Here is a 27,343-nt window from a genome sequence, read left to right on the forward strand (position 1 = left end):
AAGACCATTGCTCAGATGCAATCTCACACTCCCAGTTGCTGCAGTTGAAGATCAGTGGCAAAAAAGGCCACAACAACTGGCAACTTCATTAGCTGCAGTGGATAGCCATTGATGTCTGCTGTGCCTTGCCATGCCTTACATATTTCACAATATGTTGTTGCAGTGCCTTTCCTGCCCTTCAACCTAGAGGTGTCTTTCATCTGGTTGGACAAAGTAGACTTAGTATGCTGGGGAAAGACATTTCCCCTCATAGTTACCTTCTAACTGGTTTAGCCCACCAGTAAAAGTGGTGTCCCAAGTTGTGGCTGCCGACAAAATAAGCAGCTACTTGGAGTCAGAGGTAAGAGCTGGATGGAAAGGGAAGACCAGTGAAAGTACTACTCAAAGAGTGCAATTGTTCTGACTTGGTACTACCTCTCTTTGTAGACCCCATACGCTGCCCTTTATATCCTCAGAATGCATGAGAAGAAGATGGGCTCATGCACTGCCCTATTAGATACTGCATACTAAAATATTCTCCAATGAGTGCACTGGATGTTCTCTCACCAGCTGTGGAATATGTATATGTAGTAGCACACAAAGAACTGATCCTCATTTCTCACTTGCAATCAATAACATAGTCTTTCACCTTGACTGAAGGGGCTGTGGCTTATCTGGACTCTAAAAGTGCATGAGATACTGGTAAACCGTTTTGACACTCTATTGATTTAGTGGGGGATTGGTCCTGCTTTGAGCAGGGGATTGGACTAGATGACCTTCTGAGGTCGCTTCCAACCCTGATATTCTGTAATTCTATGATTCTATGACACTGAATATCTTTTACACATTTCCTTCCTCTGATTTCAGAGATTTTCTAATTTCTGAATTGTCTATAAACTATGTTCTTATTGATTTACCTACTGATAGTTCTATATCACGACTATTGGATGGGGAAGAAATGTTCATATTACATTTTTAATTACTGTAGTTTAAAAAATCAGACATTATATTTGATAATACTTTCCCTCTATTTGAGTGTTTGTTGTTATTGTGATAGTTTCAGGTGGGAACATTAACAAGGATCATTTGAAAGACCTTATGTTTACAACATAATTATTTTCAATACCTTATTAAATATGTATTATGGCCTCAGTTTTCCTGATGATGGTTTGAATTTGCATGTGTCCTCCTTGTACCCATGATACTCGTAATTTTGAATACAAATAGAGAAAACAATAAACTATAACATGAAAGAATAGTAATCCAAAGCATAAAAAGTATACACAAAAATTGCTATTTTTTCCACAAAGGTGCAGCCTTCTATTTTTTAAGAACTAACCTACAATAAATAATGTCTTTTATATGCTTTTTGGAATAAATATATTGCTCATTTGTTAGGCACCCACCTTTCTTGTGTTATTTCAAAAGCCCACTTTGAAAGTTTAGGATAACTTTTTTTAGAATTATAAAAACTAGGCCAGATATGTTTTCAACTGGATTTCTTTTTTATATTTCTGGAAATCAGCATACATATTTAGAGTGCTATATGCATGCTATATCACCACACATTTTAAAAACACCTTTTGTCAAGAATTCCTAAGTGTTTTATGTTTGTAAAATCATATAAGGGGGTAGAAGCAGCTCAGCAAGACAAGTGAATGCATCTTTTTCATAGCACAAATTAAATGCTTAGACAACACTGAATATCAGTCTTCACAACACATGAGCCCAATCTTTTAAGAATATATTGATGAAATAACTTTGTGTGCTTTTCCCATCTCCATTCATTTATATTTAATTATTGCAAAGACATACGCCCATGAAAATATAAAGATAACTGGGATAACTCAGCCTATTCCTGTCCATAGCTAATACTTGTAAAATTAAAAGATACCATCAAATGATTTCCAGTCACTTAAATCACAGTTTTTCATGCACAGTGTATAACCACCAGTGAAGGGTATGTGGTACAGAGTAGGCATTTATTGGACCTACCCAGTGTCCTCAAATACAGAGGTACCTGTAAGTTGCCAAAGCAGTTTGGCTCATATCAATTATCAAAATATACAGTTACTTACATATTCTTCATAGGCCTCATGTGCTGGAGGAGGGGGTGGTCTGTAGCCTGGGACCGCTGGAGTTCCCCTTGCTCGAGGGGTTGGAACGCCCCTAGCTACAGGAGGAACTGGGAGTGCTCCACGTGTCACTGGTGTCCCTCTAGGTGTTTGGGCACCTCGCCCAGGTGGGGGAGGAGGAATTGCACCCCCACGTCCTCTAAGAGAAACAAAGATGTGAAATTAATATATTGACATGTACTTGAGCCGAGGACATAATTGTTATCCAATCTTAAAGGCTCTTATTCTCTTATCACAGTTTAACACACCACATACCACAAGCTTTTAGCAGCACCTGAGAGTTACACTGCTAAGAGTTTTTAGGATACATCTGAAAATGCCTCAAAAAGGAATATGATAGTAGGTTTCATGAAAAGGTAATAAGTTGCTAGGGCTGTGCAACCTTTGCACCTGATTCCCTTCTCGCTTGCCCTGGTGCAAATCAGAAGTAATTTCATTACATACAGTGGAGTTGCACTGATGTAAAAATAGTGTGAGGAAAGAATGAGGCCTTTCACTTGCAGATCTCAAAGCACTTTACAGTGGTGGGCCATAATTATGATGCTCATTTTACTGCTGGGAAACTTGGCAAACAGAGGTTTAAGCCACATTGGGTATGTCTACATTTCAATGTAAGCCTACAGTTAGAGGAACTCAAGCCAGTGAGTCAACGGTGTGCCCCTGTTGCCAAGAAGGCTAACAGCATTTTGGGCCGTATAAGTAGCGACATTGCCAGCAGATCAAGGGACGTGATCATTCCTCTCTATTCGACATTGGTGAGGCCTCATCTGGAGTACTGTGTCCATCCACAAGAAGGATGTGGAAAAATTGGAAAGAGTCCAGCGGAGGGCAACAAAAATTATTAGAGCACTCGACTTATGAGGAGAGGCTGAGGGAACTGGGATTGTTTAGTCTGCAGAAGAGAAGAATGAGGGGGGATTTGATAGCTGCTTTCAACTACCTGAAAGAGTGTTCCAAAGAGGATGGATCTAGACTGCTCTCAGTGGTACCAGATGACAGAACAAGGAGTGATGGTCTCAAGTTGCAGTGGGGAGGTTTAGGTTGGATGTTAGGAAAAACTTTTTCACTAGGAGAGTGGTGGAGCACTGGAATGGGTTACCTAGGGAGGTGGTGGAATCTCCTTCCTTAGAGATTTTCAAGGTCAGGCTTGACAAAGCCCTGGCTGGGATGATTTAGTTGGGGATTTGCCCTGCTTTGAGCAGGGGGTTGGATTAGATGACCTCCTGAGGTCCCTTCCAACCCTGATATTCTATGATTCTATGACCCTGGGTTAGAGAACCCAGGGCTTGAGCATCTGCACTGATTACCAACCCTAGGGTTAACAATTTTCTAACCTAGGCCCAGGGCTCCAGCGTCCACACTGCAGTATGCATACCTGAGTCCAACCAACCATATCCCCGACTTCCTAGTGCCCTCCTGAAATGTGGCTGCTCTACCCTGTGCTTATGGTGGAGTGTGGGAAATCTTGACTGTCCGCCAAACTTACCTTCTCAGTCTTCTCTTCTCCAGATTAAACAAACACAATTTTTTCAAACTTCTCTCATAGGTCATGACCTTCAATCATTTTTGTTACTCTTCTCTGGACTTTTTCCAGTTTGTCCACATGTTTCCTGAAATGTGGCACTCAAAACTGGACACAATAATTGAGTTGAGGCCTTGTCAGCATGGAGTAGAGTGGAAGATTTATGTCTCATGTCTTGCTTACAACACTCCTAATGTAACCCAGAATGTGTTTGCTTTTTTTGCAATGATGTCACACTGTTGACTCATAATTAGCTGGTGATCCACTGGGACCTCCGGATCCCTTTCTGCAGTACTCCTTCCTAGGCAGTCATTTCTCATTTTGTATGTGTGTTACTGATTGCTCCATCCTAAGTGGAGCACTTTGCATTTGTCCCTATTGAATTTCATCCTTTTTACTTCAGACCATTTCTCTAGAAAGCTATTAGGTTGGTTTGCAAATGCTAAGTATCATTATTATAATACTTAGGTCTACACTTGAAAAATAATGGGGGGTGGGTGCTCAGCACTTCTAAAAATTAGGCCATTACTATTTAGGTGTCTACAGGACTGACCCAGCTCCAATGACGTCAATGGAGGCTTTTCCATTGACTTCAGTGGGGGACTAGATTGAGCCCTAAATATGGATTTACATGTCTAACTCTAGGCATATACATTTGAAAATTTTGTCCTTAATCCCTGTGTAACTGTATATGAAGAATGTGTGAGCCTAAAAAGTTACATCTCATGTGAGGCTCTATGTGTGATTCTAAATGTCTACATCTCATGTGAGCCTGTTTTTCTACAAGTTTCTGCTGCTGATACTGTAGATTCTGAGTAGGTGTGACCTTTCTGCAATGATTTTACATGTTCTAGTCTACTGTGCTTTGCCAAATGACTTGAAGTCCAGCTATTTCATTTGCTGAAATATTTTTAGAGTTATTCATTGAAAAACTACCTTACAAAATACAATAGGCATTTGTAGGATGTAAATTTGTTAAAAGAAGTCATGGGGCATTCATTGAAGTAAACAGAACTACACTAATTCATAGCAGTTGAGGATCTGGCCCCACATTTCAAATTTGCCATTTGTGTATTTTAATTTCTATTGCTGAAGGGATATTGCCCAAAATGTTATAATGTTTTTCATTTTTTAACTTGAATTCATTGTTTTCAATATTTTCTTCATAGTTTGAAAATGATTAAGCCATCCATGATGAATGGGTCGGAATTCTGGCCAAGGAGGAATAGAGAAGAACAATTACTTCACACCATTGAAATGAGATCGCTAAGGCAGAAGCTATGTAAGACAACTTATAGGCTATGCAGTGAAATGGTACAATATATCATCTAGGTAGCCCCCATCATGGAAAAGCTGTGGGAGTATCACCTGAGATGGTTGGGTCATGTGAGATGATGAGACATGGGATATGTTGGTCAGAGTACAAAATCTAGTAATCACGGGACGACGACTAGGAGGAAGACCAGAAAAAAGGTGGTTTGAGACACTGAAGGAGAATATGAACAAGGCCACTGATGGAAGACAGGATGCTGGGCTAGATGGACCATTGCCATTCTTATCTTCTTATATCTGTATGCTTGAAAGACAAAGAACATGAGTTGCCAACACCGACAAACAGGACATGGTGAAGGCAAAAAAGAAGAAGTTTGAAAATGTTCTTACCCTTTCTGTTAGAGTCCTTTTCAATTTATCAGACATTGACTTCCTCCCCGCCCCGCTTCATATTTTATAAAGTAAAAGCCAATATGGGTCTGCTCTATTTACTTCCTTGTTTGTGAATCAACAGAATCAATTATGTCAGCACTGCCCTGGGAATGGGGTTTGGTAGTTAACTTTTGGTTTCCTTTGTGTGACTTTGCAGTAACAATGTAAAAAATATTGCATAGACAGTAACTATTGTATGTCCAAAAAATTATTGACAGGATGGTGGGCTTTTAAGCTGTATTTAAAGCCTGGAAAAATACCCCTCACCAGATTGCAGTAGTGGGGAAAGGTGAATTTTGCAAGTTAAACCATTTAACAATATCCTTTAAAATAACTGAAAATTCATGTCCTTTTTGCTGCCTCTTAGTCAAATCAAAGGAATACTATGAGAAGCAAGATCTTAATATGCTCACTTCACATTTTCAATGGCAGGGGCAAAAATCTGCAGAAAAAATGCAGAAAAAATGGTGGTGTTGTTTCCATATAATACAGGACAGAGAAGAGATATTGGAACAGTCCAGAAAGAGGTCAGATGGGGCATTCACCCTCCTCAGCAGACACATTCGCCCTCCTTGTCAGACACACAGAAGAACATAAATTGTTGCACAAAAGTCAACATGGCTTCTGTAAAGGGAGATCATGTCTTACTAATCTATGAGAGTTAATAATCTATTAGGGGGTCAACAAACATGTGGACAAGGGGGATCCAGTGGACACAGTATACTTAAATTTCCAGAAAGCCTTTGTCCCTCATCAAAGGCTCTTCTGTAAATTAAGTTGTCATGGGATAAGAGGGAAGATCCTTTCATGGACTGAGAACTGGTTAAAAGACAGGGAAAAAAGGGTAGGAATAAATGGTAAATTTTCAGAATGGAGAGTGGTAACTCGTGGTGTTCCCCAAGGGTCAGTCCTAGGGCAAATCCTATTGAACTTATTCATAAATGATCTGGAGAAAAGGGTAAACAGTGAGGTGGCAAAGTTTGCAGATGATACTAAACTGCTCAAGATAGTTAAGACCAAAGCAGACTGTGAAGAACTTCAAAAAGTTCTCACAAAACTAAGAGATTGGGCAAGAAAATGGCAAACAAAATTTAATGTGGATAAATGTGAAGTAATGCACATTGGAAAAAAATAACCCCAACTATACATACAATATGATGGGGGCTAATTTAGCTATAACTGATCAGGAGAAAGATCTTGCAGTCATCGTGGATAGTTCTCTAAAGACATCCACACAGTGTGCAGCTGCAGTCAAAAAAGCAAGCAGGATGTTAGGAATCATTAAAAAAGAGATATAGAATAAGAAGGAGAATATCTTATTGCCCTTATATAAATCCATGGTACGCCCACATCTTGAATAGTGCATGCAGATGTGGTCCCCTCATCTCTACAAAGATATACTGGCATTAGAAAAGGTTCAGAAAAGGGCAACTAAAATGATTAGGGGTTTGGAACGGGTCCCATATGAGGAGAGATTAAAGAGGCTAGGACTTTTCAGCTTGGAAAAGAGGAGACTAAGGGGGGATATGATAGAGGTATATAAAATCATGAGTGGTGTGGAGAAAGTGAATAAGGAAAAGTTATTTACTTGTTCCCATAATATAAGAACTAGGGGTCACCAAATGAAATTAATGTGTAGCAGGTTTAAAACAAATAAAATGAAGTTCTTCTTCACTCAGGGCACAGTCAACCTGTGGAACTCCTTGCCTGAGGAGGTTGTGAAGGCTAGGACTATAACAAGGTTTAAAAGAGAACTGGATAAATTCATGGAGGTTAAGTCCATTAATGGCTCTTAGCCAGGATGGGTAAGGAATGGTATCCCCAGCCTCTGTTTGTCAGAGAGTGGAGCTGGATGGCAGGAGAGAGATCACTAGATCATTACTTGTTAGGTTCACTCCCTCTGGGACACCTGGCATTGGCCACTGTTGGTAGACAGGATACTGGGCTGGATGGACCTTTGGTCTGACCAAGTATGGCCGTTCTTATGTTCTAAGAGGTCTGCTCTAATGGTACAGTATCCCAACTACAGTGATATGAGCTGGAGGAGGCAGACCTTAATAAATGCAACGCTTTGAGAAAAAAATCAATATAATTTAGTATTTTATCATGTGTAAGAGTGTGCTAAGTGTCTCACAATATGGATATTTAAATGTGATCCCTCCCCCTAATGAACTGAAGGGAGAGTAACAAACAGTATGGGGACCTTTGGGGAACAAAGGACATGGACAACATAAATCAAATAAATGGATTAATGAATATTAGTCAACAACATGATGGATGCAGGAGGTTGAAGTTTCTTTTCTTGCTTGCTTGTTTTTTAATTAAAAACAGACCTATATTAAGCTCCATCCAGAAATGAATTTATGTAGGTACAGGGGTCAACCTGGGTTAAAGTATTGCTTTAGATGGCTAATTTCCTGTGGGCTTAAGTGTGGAAGTGGGTCTTAAGGAGCAATACAAGTTAAAACATATAGTGGCCTTGTGAGCAAAGTCAGAGTGATATATAGTTACAGTGAAAACATGAAAATATCATAGAGAATCAGGTAATACTTGTAAGGATTGTGCAAGCCAGTGTAGGACACAAATTTTAGCTAATCCAATTAGAACTGATACTATATACTGTAAATAACATTATTTGTTTAATAATGTTATCCTTTACGGAATTAACAATGCATAACAATGTAGCACAGAATGTATTCATTTAATCCATTAGTGAATTTGCAGTGATAATGTCTCAGACCTTCCAATACAGATAAACAGCTCACACTGCAGTGTGTGTTTGTGTGTGTGTGTGTGTGTGTGTGTCTCTGCGCGCGCGCGCAAAGAGAGTCCTTCATTTTGCTCAGTCTGGAGCAGGCTGCATACTCTAGTAAGGCTGCTCTGAGTTACACCTGCTGTCAATACCCCAAGATGATTATCTGTTAGTTGGGACTCAACAGGACTTAAGTTAGCTCCAGCCATGCTGCCTGTAATAGCGAAACTGACTCTGTCATTGGAGAAATCCCTTACCTTGGATGAAGAAAAGGAGTACTTGTGGCACCTTAGAGACTAACCAATTTATTAGAGCATAAGCTTTCATGAGCTACAGCTCACTTCATCCACAGTATGCATCCGCTGAAGTGAGCTGTAGCTCAGGAAAGCTTATGCTCAAATAAATTGGTTAGTCTCTAAGGTGCCACAAGTCATAGAATCATAGAATCACAGAATATCAGGGTTGGAAGGGACCCCAGAAGGTCATCTAGTTCAACCCCCTACTCGAAGCAGGACCAATTCCCAGTTAAATCATCCCAGCCAGGGCTTTGTCAAGCCTGACCTTAAAAACCTCTAAGGAAGGAGATTCTACCACCTCCCTAGGTAACGCATTCCAGTGTTTCACCACCCTCATAGTGAAAAAGTTTTTCCTAATATCCAACCTAAACCTCCCCCACTGCAACTTGAAAGTACTCCTTTTCTTTTTGCGAATACAGACTAACACGGCTGTTACTCTGAAACTTACCTTGGATGATTCTTCCACATCCAGATACACTGGCACAGCAAGACTCTGGCAGCATTATGGCCCTAACATCTGTGAATTGTGGGTCATAGACTTGGGACTGAAACAACCACATACCAGTGTTGAGGAGAAATATATTTTGGCTTACTGACTATGTTAATAATCAGATTATAAAGAGCATGTGTGTTTCAACAGGCTGCATAAGAGAACAAAGTACCTTGATGGAGCTGCAGGTGGTACCCGGATTCCTCTTCCACGAATGCCCCGTCCACGTGCTGAATCTTCAGAACCATTCAAGTACGACAATTCTCTCAACTGCTCCTGACGGATTTCATCATTGTAGTCCTGAAAGTTAGAAGACAGAACTGTCTGAGGTTTTGGTGTGTAGATTTGGCCTTCCTGTAAAACCATCCTAAACCTAAACTCTTTGTGGTCACATTCACCTTTGCACATGCAAATCACTTCTGTTGCAGTTTCCTGGCACTATCACGTGTGCTGAAATGATAGAAATTATATGTGCAACAACTACCTGTCCCTGATTTGTGTATATATCTGGGGGCTGTGCATGTAGCTTCTAATACTTGGGAGCATTGATGTAAATGTGTTCACAAAGTTACTTACACATTACTTATCACGGATTGTAAATCTGTCTTTTGAGAGCTACCGCGTATGAAGGACAAATGTAAAAGGGTGTTCACATACTATGGTGCTGATCTCAAATAGTGTAGTGGCATAAAAAATCTAGTAATATACATCATTTCTGGGGTATTTCTTAATTGCTTATTTTTAAAAATCCCTGTCTTCTACTATCTATTCCAAAACACAGACTCCATTTTGACATTATTCCCTGGCAAATTAAATTGGATCAACCTAACTGATAATTTAATCATGCCTACCAGTGAATGTAGGAGTATTAAGTTGAACCTCCACTTCCATACATCTTTACTTAATTTTTCTCCTGAGTAAAAACAGACTTTATGTTACTCCATATATCTTCTTAGCAGGAGAGCTAAATTGAGCTCTCTTTAGAGCACAGAAATGGCACTGCGAAGTAATAAACTCGTATCTCATGATACAAGAAAGACCCACTTAGCTGAAATCTTAGAGAACCAACTCCACAGCATTCCTAGCTTTTTCTGGATAGTAAGCAGATCAAATGAATTTCAGTTTTTACTGATACAATATTACATAACATGGCCATCACAGACATTTTTTATTTAGTCCACGGTATTTATTTTCTTAGTCTTAAGCAGAATTCCCTTTTTCTCTAACCTTGCTTTTGTAGCTAACTCTTCTGCTTGCTGCTAAGAGTATAAAATTCTAATGCAGTTGCTGGCTTTCTGACAATAGAGTGTGCAACAGTTAATTAGTATTTCAAACCAGAAAAGATTATTGAATTTCAACCCTCCAGTTTTTCCATCCTTGAGGAAGCAACTGATCTGACAAATAACAGCATTGACTGGCATATGAGGATCAGAAAACACAGCCTGGAGTATACCACAAGTGACACTTCTTTTTAGCAGAGGTTAAAAAAAAATCCTCTCAGTCATTTGTGTACATAATTAGTACTCCATTCACTGACTGAGATCCACAAGCCAGCCAATAGACACATGGAACCAGGACTCTGCTCCTTCCCTACCCTTCCCCACACTAGCCTTGCCTACCATCCAAGGAGGGAGTAAGCCATCCTGTAGCCCTCCTCTATTCCTGAGAGTTTGGAGCCAAGATCTAGGTAGTCTGCTTAGGGACATAAGGGGGATTCTTACTTCCTTGTAAGAGATTGTACCCCAGAACACAATCTAACACTAAATTTCCAGTGAGCAGCACTATAATAAAACATATTAATGGAATTCTAACTTTAAAGGAAAACATCCTTTTACTATTATTATTAAAATCAAGCCCAAATAATGGTTGGCAGGTGACACCGTGCCCCAAATCTTATTGCACAGTGTTCCCTCATTATGTCATTAGTGGTATTGCACCAAAGCATCCTGCTAGATCAACCTGCTGTGTAGTAGATGGTAGGAAAACTACATATAGCATCCAACAGGTAACATTTACAGATATAACCAGACATCTTCCACTGTCCATTGAGTAATGTTATGCTAACCACTTGTGATGATGACAGTTTATTTCAACATTAAGACATCAACATAGACTATTTGGTTTGCTCCTGAATTCCCAGAGAAATGCTGAGGGGTCTCAAGCACAAACATGAATTAACCTTATCCAAAATAAAAGGCAAGTTGGGATAGAAGGAATGGAAAAGACAGTGAGGCAGGGAAGCTGACACATTCTGGGATACTGCTTAAAAGTATCCCTACCAAGAGACATAGCTGTGCAAAAAGAAAGCTCCTCAACTCAACTGGTATCAAAACCTGTAGCTAATGTATTTGGAAGGATATCCTGAAAGAGAGTGATTTTAAAAGTTAGAAATTCTACAGAGATCATTTATCATGTGTGCCCTTTACAAAGCCTAATAAAAATGTAATCTTCTAAACCTGAAGTCTGAAATTTTAGACTGTGATGCTTACTTCAACTCCCTCATTAAATAGGAATTTAGCACTGAATTAATCTTTCATAACTAGTACATGAGTCCAGCTAGCAATAGAGTATCTGCTGAATATTTAATTGTAGCTGAGTTCAGTGCCTAGCATTTGAGGAAAAATTATGCTGCTGATGAATCAGATACACCTAATCCCAAGTGTATATACAAGAGTGAACACAAAATGTTGCACATAAGACATACCTGTACTGAACAAAGAATAATGAGGTATTTACATACTTTATATAGCATTTTAGAAAACCCTCACAACCACATGAAAATAGACTCCCGAGTGACAGGTATTTTGTCCGATACTAGTCTTTTTTCCACTAATTGTGAAATCTCTTCTCTGATAATCTAATTTAATCTATATCTTTTCCTGATAGATCCATGTTGTTTATATCCGTAAAATATTACAGATGTCCAGTCAGTCTGTCTCACTAAGAACGATAATAAGAGTACCATCTACTTTATGATAGAAATGATGGACATTTGCTTAAACACTAGAAACCTGAATACTTAGGCTTCTACACGGGTACCTTGACTTTCAAAGGTGCTGAAAATTCCAGCACATTCAAAAGGACTCAGTATTTCTGTAAATCAGGCCACATAAATGTCTATATGTGGATTGATAGGAAAAATACATGAATGTTTGATCACTGACTTTAGCAATCACTCACTCATGAAGTGTATGAACACAGTTGTCTACAACTATCAAAATAATTTATTTGATAATCACATCACAGCTAAGAACATGTGAACCCATTTAAATTAAATAAGAACCAATCAAAGCACGTACCTAAAACTCAACCAAACCTCTTTGCAGATTTTAAAAAAAAATCTTAGTAGATCTTGAATCTTGCACACTGAGAGATTCCCCAAACCTCTCTTTTATTCAGTCTGCACCTAATAAGATACTATTACTCACATTCACTACACACCTAAATTAGCCATGCATGCATGTGCAGTCTAGCCTACCTTTCACTATAAATATTGGTAAAACTAGACTAGCACGCAGAGCTCTTGATTCTGCAAACACCTATCTACTAGTACCTAGGAGCCAAGTCACTTCACCTCTCTTAGCCTTATACTATGTTGAAAAAAGTGTCTAAGAAATAATGCTTTGTACAGAGCTATTTCATCTTCAGATCTCAAAGACCTTTACAAAATTAAGCATCAGTAGCCTCATTTTACAGCTGGCCTAAATATGGAGGTTTTAAACAATTTGTAAGAGAAGTATCGCAATCTAGTGTATTAGGTATAAGGGGAGCAAAATCATAAAGTCAGACTTAAATGTGAAGAGGCTGTCACTTCGCCACAATAAATTAAACACCTTTAGAGCCAGGAATAGAAATCTAGTCTTACATCTCCAAAAACACAGACCCCTATTGCACAAGCCAATAAAAAGCCCCTCTTAGCTACAGAATATTCTTTTGCAGCTTTATACAGCCAATAGAGAGCAACATGTTTACATACACATTTAGTGACCAATTCTGTGTTATTCCATTCTTGTGCTCAGCAGAGAAATAGGAGAAAAAGGGAAAGATGGATTTGCACTGCCTATATTCCTAGGCTATGATGGGGCCTGCCAGCTTCCAGAATAACTTATAACAGCTTCAGGGCTCCATTGCATATTCCTTTCAGCTGTCTTAACCATTCCATAGCTGAAGGAAGAGGGAACCAGCCCACCCTTGCCAATGGGTGCAGCCTGCATGTATGTGGCCTACATCTTCTAAATGGCCACAACAGCAAAGCAGGGAATCACAAAGGCACCACATATAGTCATTAGCAGCACATCTGATCACTGCCCATCTGAAGTGATTGAGCTTTACATAAAGATGGTGTGGAAGGTAAAACCAGGAGGCTGTCACAAGATAGGCATTGGCTTTGTTTGAAACTTATTCTTGACATCAAGTAGGCCACCAGGTAGAGATATTGAGATTCCTTAGTGCAGGGGTTCTCAATCAAGGGTGCGTGTACACAGAGGTCTGCCAGAGGTACATCAATTCATCTAGATATTTGTCTAGTTTTACAACAGGCTGCATAAAAACCTCTAGCAAAGTCAGTACAAACTAAAATTTCATACAGACAATGACTTGTTTATGCTGCTCTATATACTGTACACTGAAATGTAAGTACAATATTTATAATCCAATTGACTTATTTTATAATTATATGGTAAAAATGAGAAAGTAAGCAATATTTCAGTAATAGAGTGCTGTGACACTTCTGTATTTTTTTTGTCTGATTTTGTAAGCCAGTAGTTTTAAAGTGAGGTGAAACCTCGGGCATGCAAGACAAATCAGACTCCCGAAAGGGGTACAGTAGTCTGGAAAGGTTGAGAACCACTGGGGAAATTGTCCAAACAGGGTGTCTTGAGCAAAGATGGTGGCTCAGTGGATTAAACGCATCCTTAAACAGAGATACATGTTGCATGTCTTGCTTTAAGTAACAAATTCTGCAGATAATAACTAACAAATTAGCTGACAGGAGCACTGTATCTAATTCCGACATAAAAGAAAGAAAATTTAATAAATATTAGATTCACTCAGCTCTAATACTAACATGTTCTGACATCTGTTGGCAGGTCACTTAACGGACGCTGGTTAGGTTTAAAATTTTAATGTATATTCTTACTTTTTTTTTTACTAACTCTGTGGAGAGAGAGACCCTGTTCTATCCCAGCTCTGGGAGGGGAGTGGGGTCTAGTGTGATATAGCGGGGACAGATACATTTGGGTTATATATAAGATCAGAATGGCCATACTGGGCAAGGGTCCATCTAGCCCAGCATCCTGTCTTCCAACAGTGGCCAATGCCAGGGGCTTCAGAGGGAATGAACAGAACAGGTAATCATCGAGTGATCGATCCCATCATCCACTCCCAGCTTCTGGCAATCAGAGGCTAGAGACACCCAGAACCTGGTGTTGCATCCCTGCCCGTCCAGGCTAATAGCCATTGATGGACCTATTTTCCATGAACATATCTAGTTCTTTTTTGAGCCCTGTTATAGTTTTGGTCTTCACAACATCCCCTGGCAAATAATTCCACAGGTTGACTGTGAAGAAAAACTTTCTTTTGTTTTAAATCTGCTGCCTATAAATTTCATTGGGTTACCCTAGATCTTGTATTATGTGAAGGAGTAAATAACATTTCCTTTTTTCTATTTTTCCAGACCATTCATGATTTCATAGCCCTCAATCATATCCTCCCTTAGTCATCTGTTTTCTAAGCTGAAAAGTCCCAGTCTTTTTAATCTTTCCTCATACGGCAGCTGTTCCATACCCCTAATAATTTCTGTTGCCCTTCTCTGTATCTTTTCCAAATCCAATATAGATTTTTTCAGATGGGGTGACCAAATCTGCATGCAGTATTCAATATGTGGGCATATCATGGATGTATATAGAGACAATATGATATTTTCTGTCTTCTTATCTATCCCTTTCCTAATGATTCCCAATATTCTGTTACCCTTTTTGATTGCCACTTCACATTGAGTGGATGTTTTCAGAGAACAATCCACAACGACTCCAAGATCTCTTTCTTGACTGGTAACTGCTAATTTAGACCCCACCATTTTGTATGTATAGTTGGGATTATATTTTGCCATGTGCATTACTTTTGCATTTATCAACATTGAATTTCACCTGCCATTTTGTTGTTCAGTCACCGGTTTTGTTAGGTCCCTTTGTAACTCTTCGCAGTCTGCCTGGGACTTAACTATCTTGAGTAATTTTGAATCATCTGCAAATTTTGCCACCTCACTGTTTACCACTTTTTCTAGATCATTTATGAATATATTGAACAGCACTTGTTCTCGTACCGACCCCCGGAGGACACCACTATTTACCTCTCTCCATTGTGAAAACTGACCATTTTTTCCTCCCCTTTGTTTCCCATCTTTTAACTGGAGTGCCTGGCAATGCTTTCAGGATCATCTAAGGATCTTTAATTTAATGACAAGCCTTTTGTTATCTTAATCATCCTGCCCCTGTTTATAAAAAAAAACTCCCTGTCCCAAGGGGGAAGCTGGGAGCACAGAACTCATCACATATCACCCTCAAGCTGTGTTGCAGTTAAGAGCTCCATCTGAGGCTGAGGTGTGCACTGTAAGCAGACCTCTGGTATGAAATTCAGGGGGGCAAGAACCACCCCATCATGGCAGTAAAGCAGGGGGAGTTGATGTTGGACAGAACCAGCAGTCAGGCCAGGTTGTTATGTCTCATGGTACCTGTTATACGTATGGTGTCAGTAGGCTGCATGTCTACTAGTCCCAGGTGAAGAGAGCTATGCCACACTGGAGGAGCACAATACCAAATAATTGCACAAGGTAAGCTCAGAATGTCTTAGACGCTGCACATTGGCTCCTCATGTGGAACTGGCTAGTTTGCTGATCAGGTTGTTCCTTGTCTTTATTTTCAGTGAGGTTTTAGTAGGTGTTCCTTGAAAGTTAGGGTACAGTCCAGTTTAACAAATAGATACACAGGTATTTGGTCATGGTCCAGCTGTGTCCATTCACAAAGATGTTAAGATGTTTGTAGGCCTTTATGTGGCATAGATGGAAGCAACGGGAAACTTTTTGGTATTAGGTTTAAGTCTCCATCTTTTACAATAATGGGCCATCTTCATGTCAGCATCAGGACTTCTTCTACATGACTGAAATCCTGCTCCTGTACTGTTGAACAGATGTCTGTGTAAATAAAACTCCTCACAGTGGTGCAGGGAAGGCCACTTGTAAAGAGGTTGACAAGTGTCAGTGCTAGAACTGAGCCCTGAGGCAGACCATTGGTCTTGGACTTCCAGGTGCTGTTTATTTGGAAGACAAAAACAAACAAACAAAATATGGAGCTGATGGCTTTTCAGCAATAGCTCCTACAAAGTGGATTGTCATGGCTGTGGACCAATGACAGTTTGTAGGCCAGATTGTGTCATATGCAGCAGTAAAATCTAGGATTTCTGCATCTATCTCTGCCTGGACGGGAAGCCATTCTTGATGTAGGTGGTGAGTGCCAGCAGTTATCACAGGTCTTATGGTTTTATCTAAAATCTGCTTGTTCTACTCTCAGGATATCATCAATTCAGTATATCAGTCCTACCTGTCCCACCATCTTTGGGTAAATCTCCTTCACTTCAGATGTGCAGTGATCAGACATCATGGGCAATTCTTTGAAGGATAAGCCTTTCAATTAATCTGTACATGCAGCTTAGCAAAGAATATTCCCTTTAACTCCCTCTGTGGCCTTGGGGCCTCCTGTAGATAAGAGCTACAAAATTTGGAGTGCTGGAGTAGCTGACACCTCATGTATCCTTTATTTGTCACATGAAAGCACTGTACTGTTCAATTAACTGCAGTGACAACTTAGAATTGGAGGAGAAGGTTAATTTATTTTACTTTGATTGCATTTACTTATTTTCTATAGTGCCCCAGCGGGGGACCCCACAACCACAGTCCAAAGTCCCAAATCTGGAAGGTACAGGTGTGTATTCTAACTTTACTAGACTTCTGAACCTTTGGAAGGTAATATATTACAAAAAATTTGTCGGCACTAGCTTTTTTATTACACGTTAAAGTTTTAAGCGTACACCATTGACAAACTAGCAATGTTAAATTCAACCCTGTCTTTACCTGAAGCATGAGATGAATGGACTTTTCATGTTGTAAAGAATAAATGTTTTGATAGAACGGGATTTCATTTTCACAGAGAAACAAAATGTAATAAAAGCTTTATAAGACTGAATCACCTTTATGCTTGATTTTTCCACATACAAATTTGCATCTGTTTCTTTTGCAATAGAGATCAATTACAAAATTTGGAATCAGCATAGCTGCAATTGTTCAATACAACTTTACACTCCATGTCTTTAATAATAATTGAAGGCTCAAGATATAATATCCGATACCTCTGTGGTTGAGATATCTCATCCAGCCAAAAAATGAATACAAAGTTCAGCAGAACTGTGGGAGCTGGTTTTAGCCCAACTTGCATGGTATCCAAGTGGTAGCATATGACCTTAACAACACACAGAGAAGCTAAAAGTAGACAGCTGTTTTCATATCCCTAGACAAGACTCATGCTCTCTCAAGGCATATTTAATGTGTATGTCTGGTATTTTGGTTACCTACACTCATGCCCATCTGTTAGGATGGCATTATGCCGATTCCCAGATTGGTCCAATTATTTTGCTAGAACATAGGTGCCAGGTAACGGTGGATTTAGATGGACAGCCTGCAGAGCACCACAAATGATGATCCTTCTGCCAAATGTCCTCTTCTCTGACTGTCGTATCACATTAGTGCCACATGCCTCTGTACAGTTGATCATATATGTCAGCACTTATGTAAAAGCAGTCGGAGTACATGCAGACAAGTACTCCAAAAAATAGTCAAAAACATGAATATAAGCTCCTGAGCTCAGGACAAAAACTGCATTTCAACTACTAGGTGAAAGGGGCCTGGTCCTACCAAAATCACAGTCCATTTTTTGTAAATTTCATGGTCATCGCATTTTAAAAATATTGAATTTCAAGCTTTCAGATATTTACATTTTAAATTTCGCAGTGTTGTAACAAACCATGAATATGTATCTAAAAACAACAAAATATAAACATGTAAACCCAATGATGACCCCCTCCCCAAAAGGGACAATCTCCCATATCTCTGGCTATCCAGTTCTGAAGGCAGTGCAGAAGTAAGGGTGGCAATACCACAACCACCATACAATAACCTTGTTACCCCCTTTTGGGTCACGAACCCCAGTTTGAGAAATGCTGTTCTAGGGTAAAAGTACACAAAACACCAGATTTCATGAGAGAGATCAGATTTCATGGTCAGTGACATGTTTTTCACGGCCATGAATTTGGTAGGGCCCTCGGCATAACCCACACTAATAAATATTGTGCCACTTCACACACAACACAAACAAAAAATAGTGAGTGTTTACCTGCTTACTGTCTGTCTGTGGGATAAAATTAAAGATCAAACCCACATAAAACAGACGATACACATCTCAGTCTCCATCAGAACGTGTTTTGACCAATGAGTTTGCGCCTATAAATGCCTATCGGCAGAATGCAAGCAGATATAAGCCAGAGTCATGTATGCTTCATTTTGACAGCTGGGGGATTTGTCAGCTTGCCACAGACTGCACTAACTCTAGTGTGGATGTCGTTTTTCTCTTTAAGCATGCACAATTAAATATGCCTGGCATCGTCAGCACAGGACACCATACTTTACAGGCATCAAGGAAGGGAGAGGTGACATCTTGCTTCTCAGCAGTGAGAGGGAAGTTGCCAATGTCTTGAATGCAAGTTCTGTGTGGGTATTTCCATGAAATTTGGTCCAGCAATATGAGATTAGTCATTGCTACAACAGAGCTAAAGGAGCCTCAAGTAGTACTGATATTCAAAATGATTAATTTTTAAACTAAATAATGCATTTAAATATCTGCTCAGAAGATTATTACAGTCAGGAAGTTTTTCCTAATGTCCAACCTAAACCTCCCTTGCTGTAATTAAAGCCCATTGCTTCTTGTGCTATCCTCAGAGGTTAAGGAGAACAATTTTTCACCCTCCTCCTTGTAAGAACCTTTTTATATACTTGAAAACTATGCCGCCGCCCCCCCGCAGTCTTCTCTTCTCCAGACCAAACAAACCCAAGTTTTTCAATCTTTCCTCATAGGTCACATTTTCCAGATCTTTAATAATTTTTGTTGCTCTCCTCTGGACTTTCTCCAATTTGTCCACACCTTTCCTAAAATGTGGCACACAGAACTGGACACAATAATCCACTGACGTCTTATAAGTGTGAAGTACAGTGGAAGAATTACTTCTCGTGTCTTGCGTACAACTCTCCTGCTGATACTTCCCAGAATGATGTTCGCTTTTTTTGAAACAGTGTTTCACTGTAGACTCATATTTAGCTTGTGACTAGAACCCCCAGATCCCTTTACCATTTTGTATGTGTTCAATTGATTGTTCCTTCCTCAGTGGAATACTGTGCATTTGTCCTTATTGTTTTTCATCTTATTTATTTCAGACCATTTCTCTAGTTTGTCCAGATCATTTTGAATTTTAATCCTATCCTCCAAAGCACTTGCAATCCCTCCCAACTCGGTATTGTCCACAAACTTTATAAGTGTTCTCTCTATATGGCATTATCTAAATCATAGATGAAGATATGGAACCAAACCGGACCCAGAACTGATCCCTGTGGGACTCCAATCAATATGCCCTTCCAGCTTGACTGTGAACTACTGATTACTTTCTGGGAACAGTTTTCCAACTAGTTATGCAACCACCTTATAGTAGCTCCATCTAGGCTATATTCCCCTAGTTTGTTTATGAGAAGGTCATGCAAGACAATATTAAAAGCCTTACTAAAGTCAAAATATACCACATCTACCACTTCACCACTATCCACAAAGTTTTTTACTCTGTCAAAGAAAGCTATTAGGTTGATCTGACATGATTGGTTCTTGACAAATGCATGTTGGCTCTTACTTTTCACCTTATCATCATCTAGGTGGTTGCAAATTGATTGCTATTCCCCTTTTTATAGACTGACACTATATTTGCCCTCTTTCAGTCCTCTGGAATCTCTCCTGCCTTCCATGAGTTTTCAACGATCATTGCGAATGGCTCATTCATCTCCTCAGTGAGGTCCTTAAGTATTCTAAGATATATTTTAGCAGACCTGCCAACTTGAAGACATCTAACTTGTCTAAGTATTTTTTAACTTCTTTCCATTTTTAGCCTCAGATCCTACCTCATTTTCACTGCATTCACTATGTTAGATGTCTGATCACTACTAACCTTTTTGGTGAAAACTGAAACAAAAAAGTCATTTAGCACTTCCGCCATTTCCACATTTTCTGTTATTGTCTTTCCCCCTTATTGAGTAATGGGCCTTCTCTGGCCTTGGTCTTCCTCTTGCTTCTACTGTATTGGTAGACTATTTTCATGTTACCCTTTATGTCTCTCACTAGTTTAATCTCATATTACATTTGAAAACCTTTCTGCAATCAAAATCAAATTTCAGAGATTAACCTCAGCTTTGCTTCATTTTTCACCTTTGCCCTCTCCACTTACCCACAGGCCCAAAGACACACATTGCCTTAGAGCTGACTTCTGAAGCTGACTTCAGCTCCTCCTGCTGATGGTTATATTGTGCCATCTAAGTCAGCCAGCCTCCCCAGTCATATAGCGGTTCTGGATTAACCATTAGGAACAAGAGGCCCGTGCCTAGGTCTGCCAGCTGTGGGATCATGTAAGGGCATCAATGATATTAATACAGAGTATGCTTGAAGGATGATGAGGCCATCTACTCCTAAAGGGGTTTTCAAGGAGCCCCCCCTCACCCCAGGTGCTCAGATATCCACCTGGAGATAAGAGGCCCTATTATTCATCTTCCTTTGCTATTGAGTGGGCCCAAGATGCTTCTGCTCCACAGATGGCTAGGGAGGGATGTGTGGCTACCACTGTTGCTCTTCAGATGGCTGATGAGAAGGGAGGTCCCAGATGCTGCAACTACTGTTAGATTAATATGTCTTGAGGCCAGAAGTGGTCATCTAGTCTGACATCCTGCATAACAGAGGCCCCAGAACCTTAGTCATTAATTCCTGCATCAAGCCTCTTGTTGAACTACAGTGCATGTTTCAGAATGACATCCTGTCTCATTTTAAAGACTACAAGTGATGGAAAAAATATCATATCATTGGTAATCTATTCCAATGGTTAATTATCAAATGTGTACCTTATTTCTAGTCTGAATTTTCCTAACTTCAACTAACAGAGATACGAGACAAAACGACATTTGAGAGACAATGAAAATAGGAAGAGGAGGAGGGAGAAATTCATAAATGTTAGGCCAGGAGTGATCATTGTGATCTCCTAGTATGGCTTCCTGCATAATACACCACTGAATTTCACTCAGTAATTTCTGCCTTGATCTGAACAATTTGTGACTGAAACTATAGGATCTCTGAGAGTGGAGACCTTAAAGATTTAGCTGACGGAAGAGACAGGGGTAAGCAAGGAAACTGGGACACCAAACCAAGGGATGTAAATTGAGCAGAGCTGTGGCTAGAGGAGCAGTGAGGTGATGACAGCACCTTACAACTTAAAAATATGATGTATGCTAGTTTGTCTGTATGTAGTCAACTGACTGTACAAGTATTTGTGATTTGTTTTCAGAGCATGTTATTCCATTTTAAAAAAAAATATATCAGTGCAGACCAGCTGGCTTCAACCAACTCTTTCTTCTTGTACTCCTACTCTCCATCTTTCATTTTTGACTCCTCACACAGAAGTCCCTTTCTTTATTCACATGCCTCCATTAGACACACTTCTGTGAAGTCTTTTCATGATAACCCAGTTATGACAGGAACTGAATTATTTTAAGTATGTAAAATATAAATCCCAAACCCAACAGCAGACATGGAACAAAAGCAACTGATATACAACACCTATGCACCTTTTGTTTATTGTGTATTATTCTCCTTTCTTTCTTTTAATGGGACTTAGGTGCCTAACTCACTTTGGCACTTTTGAAAATCCCACTAGGAATCTAATTGCATCTTTATGTGCTTAAATACCTTTTAAAATATGGTCCTAAGTCACTTGGGTGCTTTTGAAAATTTTACCCCTAGTATCTTATCTGCCAATTTTACTGCAGCGTTTTTACTGTACTCTGAGCTGCTATTTCCAGAGCATTTCCCACAGTAATTCTATATCCCTTCTTTGTTCAGTACGTGCTTTTTCTCTCTCTCACACATACACACTTCAAATTAATTAAGTAGAGGTGCAGAGTTTACAGAAGAGAGGGAAATAACCAATCAGGAATTGAGGATGAGTAAGAAAAAGCAGTGTCAACAAACAGAAATATTGGTTCTGGCTGATGCAGCAAAGATTATTTGGACTGAAGTAAACAATTTAATAAGAGAAAAGTGATTTTTGCATATTGAAATACACCACCCATACAGTATGAGAAGTCAGTCAAAGATTTCTTTTCCCTCTCCACAGATAATGCCTGTTAGAAAGGCCAATGAAACAATTCAGATTATTTCAGCTATCTACACACTAACTGAGAAAACTAAGGAAGGAAGTTGTGGTAGGCTGTATTAACACCATACTTATCTAGTGCAGGAAGGATTTAATAGTCTCTCCTTGAAAAGGACTGAGACCATCCCATCTCCACAAAACCTGTCAGTAATATCAAACCCAGGGAGAGGTTTCTCAAGGAGGGCACAGAAAAGGAGAAAGTGGTCTTCTGACATGGGCTGCCTTGATGGAGGGATTTATATTGAGGCAGAAAGGACCTGATGGTGGACTGAGACACTAAACCTGGGGAGAAAGCTTAGACTGGACTTTGTTTTCTTACTGTCTTTTCCGACAAACAAATGAACAAACCCCACCCAGGAAGTCTGAGTTATCTTACATGGGGTATATGTTTTAGAGCAGTTACCTGTGCACAGAAGTAGTGCAGGGTTGAATTCTTGCATTGTATATTAACAGACAGCCAAGTCAAAGGCTATTCTGGATCATTTAGACAGTTGGCTTCTTGCGCAAGGGCCACCTTGTAGAGGCCTGAGCCCATTACAAGACACAATGGTAACAGTTTATACTAATGGTGTTAATGGTCATACATAGTAAAATTCAGAAATAATCCAGGTCTGATCAATAAAACCAAAGGTGGAGACCATCTTAGATTTAATGATCATCTAAGGAGGTACAAAATGCTGGTCACTGTTTCTATAAAGGGCAATAGGGGCTCTTCTGCCAAATATGGAGTTTGCAGGATTGGGTCCTATTGCAGTAATAGTGTTCTGGATTTATCAGAGTAGATTTTGTAGAAATGCAAGCTGAGATAAAGAAAAATAGTTGGCATTTAAATAATAATACTGTTACTCCCTCTTCCGGCATTATGTTATCCTTTCTTCCAGGACCATTGCTGAGCAGTAGCAGATATTGGTGTCTTGCAGTCTACTTCCCAGTAGAGGAAAAATCAGAGACATAGGCTAGTCTACATCGGGGGTGTGTGTGTGTGTGTGTGAGATCGATCTAAGTTACGCAACTTCAGCTATGTGAATAACATAGCTAAAGTCGATGTACTTTGATATACTCACCGCGGCGTCTTCACTGCAGTGAGTCAACAGCTGACACTCCCCCGTTGACTCCGCCTGCACATCTCACTCTGGTGGAATACCGGAATCAATGGGAGAGCGTTCAATGGTTGATTTATCGCATCTAGACTAGACCCCTGCTGGATCGATCACTGCCCGTTGATCCTGCGAGTAATGTGGACAAGCCCATAGAGTCTGGTGTATTCAAAGTGTAATTTGTTTTATTTACCCACACACCAGTTCTGAAACAAAGTGGTCAAACAGCTTGCAGGACAATCCTTTCTTCCAAGAATCTCAGCCCAGCACCAGTGCCTGGTTCCCAGGGAGCAACTGTCTGAAGATTCACTCTAATCAGAGACCAAGCCAGAGGTCATAGCTCCTCAACACAGAACAGCAACCGAAACTAACAGCATCAGAGTCACATCTTCCCAAGAGCCAAAACATATTTGTATGCTAAGAAAAAGGACTTAGAAGACTATGTGTAACAATGGCAGCTGGTAACACCTGCCATAAGAATACACATGTAATCTACACCAGAAAAGTTAGAAGTATTTAAAAGTAGTTGGGTCAGCTGCAGTCAGAATTAATTCCAGTAAAATTAAAAATGCAACAAACCAATGTAGTTCTATAGGAAAGTATGTGGAAGTATAAGCATGTCCCCTTATGTCCCAAGGTTCCATAGCCAAGGAATTTGCTGTGGAACCCAGCCCTTTGCAGAAAATTTTGCTCCATAGTATTTAAGCTTCCATTCATGGTGGTGAAGATAACTTTGAAAATGTGAACTACGATTACACTGATACAGTGATGACTCTGCAGATAGACAGAAACAACAGCTCTGAAAGGTGGAAAACGCTCCTATTCATTTCAATTGGGTGTTAATGCTGAAACCTAAAGAAACAAGGTAGGTGAGGTCATATTTTTATTGAACCATCTTCTGTTAGTGAAGAGACAAGCTTTCAGCTACCCCACAAGAACCTAAAGATGACAATTGAAGTGTCATCATGCTTAATTATTTCACTGCTGATCATTTTGTCATAAAAATTCAGCTAACATGCTTATCTAACAATCCTAAACTTTGTCTCAGGCACTCCCATGTGCAAAAAGCCCCAACTTCCATATCCTTCAGCTTTTCCCTGATAACTTTCATATGAATGTTTATAAAAAAATCAGAAAGATGCAAAAACTCGAAAATCTAGGGACTAACTAAAATATGCTTTAAAATATTGTGCAGCTGTGAGGCTCACAGATTAATCATTTACCATCAGCTGTAAATTTGTTGCTATTTACTTTCAAGTACTCTTTATTCTGGTACAATGTGAAAGCATTATAAATAAGAGGCCCAGCTAACCTTATCTATCATGTTTCCTCTTTCTTTTTTTCTCTTACATTCTAAGTGTCTATTTATTTGGTTTAAAATAAAGCAGCATAAAATAATGTGTTGCGTAGGTTTTAGACACTCTTGCCATTAATTAAAAAAACAATTTTAAAAATTATTATAAAACATAAACCCGGCACATTTCCTGCCTATCATCAACATACCAACTAACTATCAGAAAAACCTATTACAATTCAAAATATCTCAACCCCCTTATGGTACCACAAAACCCTATGCAGTTGCTTCAGTTTCTGTAAATACCTGCTCAGATTGACTTTACACAATGTCTTTGGGGTCAACAAATTAAAAGGATTTAACATCAAAAGGCAAAAGTGAAGTAAGCTCCTAAATTGAGGAGCCCTTCTAGAGACCGTCTAATGGAGGACCAGTTCGAGCAACCCTGCTGATCCCTAGAGTGGTATTATAGCTTGGGGAGAGGGGTAGACTCTCAGCTGCCTGGCAATTAAGAGTTTTATGGGTCAACACCAAAATCTTAAATTTCAGAAACCAAAAAGCATCCTGTTCTGAGTCTGGAACACTTAAGTCACATGTTTGAATTCAGAAACTCCCTTAACAAGTGAACTACAGCATTCTGCACTAGATTGAGCTTCCAATTTAATTTATGGCAAGGTTGCCCAACCTAAAGCCCGCAGGCCGTCCACAGCCCACCAGAGCATTTTGTAAGGCCTGCCGGTTTAAACACAATATACTAACAGCTGATTCATAAGCATTTTGTCATGTTTAAATCATTTTAGTTTACACAAGTGTGTAAATAGGTTGTTTCTATGTACAGTATTGTCTATCTAAATGCATATGAAACAAGCTGCACTTAAAATATAAATCAATACAGTTGACTTTAAATCTTATAACAATATGTAGAATCTGTTTGGCCCACACAAGGTTGTGCTTAGGTTTATGTGGCCCTTCTGTGTAATAAGGTTGGGCCCCAGTGTCTTAAGGTATAACTCCACGTATAGTACATGGGACAATACTGCAGTCTACAGGCTGACAGAAGCATGGTTCACAGTAGCAAGGTTTGCTTCCTTGAGGAACAGCTCCAGCCCCTTGGAGAGATGCAGATTGAAATAAGTAGCCCTGGTCACCACTGACTCTCCAGTTTACTCAGGATGTGTCTGATTCAGCAGCATACATTTTCCTTTAAATTCATTCTTGTCTCCTCAGACCTCCAGTTTATTTTCTTATGAAGGGAGTTAATTATCTATTGCCTGGTATTTTTATATACTCAGTAAGATAGAATATAAACAAAAGTGAAAAGAAATCATGATGATTTCAATATTGAATATTAAAGCTTCTATTTTGAAAGTAGATAAACAGGTTTCCCCTGAGTAAAAGGAATATAAATATTACTCAGTGTTTTGCAATAGCTTCTGAGCAACATGCTTTAGGAGTTATATACATACACTAGCAACTGCAAGGACCCAGCTCTTAGAAAAGAGAGGAAGGATGGTCCATTGGTTAGAGTGCTAGCCTGGGGCTTTATGGAAACCTGATCCTCCACAGATTTCCTGTATGATCTTTGGCAAGTCCCTTAGCATCTCTCTGTACCTTGATTCCCCATCTGTAAAATGAGAATAGCAGCTCTTCCCTACCTCACAGGGGGTTTGAGAGGATAAATACAGTGTAGATTGTGGAGCACTCAGAAGCTATGGTAAGTGGGACCATATAAGTACTTAAGATAGAAAATCTGAAGGTCACAATTCTACTTACAAAATATATATTAAACAAGAACACACATTATTTGTGGAAGGTTTTACTACTATGCCTAGAACACAGATCATGGTAATTTATAACTCAGCCTGGTTACTCAGCTATTGTAATATATACATTTCAACAGATTAATTTTTGAGACAGATGATTACTTGGTACATACAAAATAGGAATTTTATTGTTCTTTTTTCTGGCAGCAAAGCAGACAAAGCTTATGTGACATCACAAAAAAGAAACAATAGCAGCTCTGTTTCTGGGACACAGATTTATTTCTTTTTCCCTTCTGCACTGATTGTAATTTGTTTCTAAATCACTTGACAGTTTGTATATTATAAAAGAAAAACCCCTCTCGCTTGTAAATTGTTCACTTTAATTAAAAACAAATATATCGGCTTAAAAGAAAGGTATACTTAGGTATTTTTAGAATACACAGTTCCCATCAAAACACAATTATGTAGATTATTATTTTGAACAGAACTTATGAACAAAATTAGTGCTACTCTAGCCACTGCTTCCCTTCTTCAAATCCATAATTAGAAAATAAAGAATGCTCAGAATGTAGTAAACAAATCAACAATGAGACTTAGAAAATAGACGGTTTATTTCTTTTCTAGTTAGAGTCACAAGGAATTTTAGCATGTGAGTACACAGGACTCCTCCTTGCATAAACTTGGGTACATGCTTAAGGACACAGCTGAACTGTGGCCCCAGTGACAATTTTGTACTAGAGTGCACATCAACATT

General features: G+C 39.3%; 1 protein-coding gene across 3 annotated transcripts in view; it reads right to left on the reverse strand.

Moving 5' to 3' along the window:
* KHDRBS2 (KH RNA binding domain containing, signal transduction associated 2) overlaps positions 1-27,343 on the reverse strand; it is a 628,896-nt gene that overhangs the window by 225,494 nt on the left and 376,059 nt on the right. For all 3 annotated transcript variants that reach the window (XR_014711102.1, XM_084624771.1, XM_084624770.1), the window contains 2 exons: positions 9,051-9,178; positions 2,058-2,253 (listed from right to left, as the gene is read on the reverse strand). Coding sequence is in view for 2 of the 3 variants with exons in the window: in XM_084624771.1 (XP_084480897.1) it covers positions 2,058-2,253; positions 9,051-9,178 (324 nt within the window). In the remaining variant the exon portion in view is untranslated. The remainder of the gene's footprint in view (positions 1-2,057; positions 2,254-9,050; positions 9,179-27,343) is intronic.

The sequence above is a fragment of the Lepidochelys olivacea genome, assembly GCF_965140295.1.
Source record: "Lepidochelys olivacea isolate rLepOli2 genome assembly, chromosome: 3".
Classification (NCBI taxonomy): domain Eukaryota; kingdom Metazoa; phylum Chordata; order Testudines; family Cheloniidae; genus Lepidochelys; species Lepidochelys olivacea.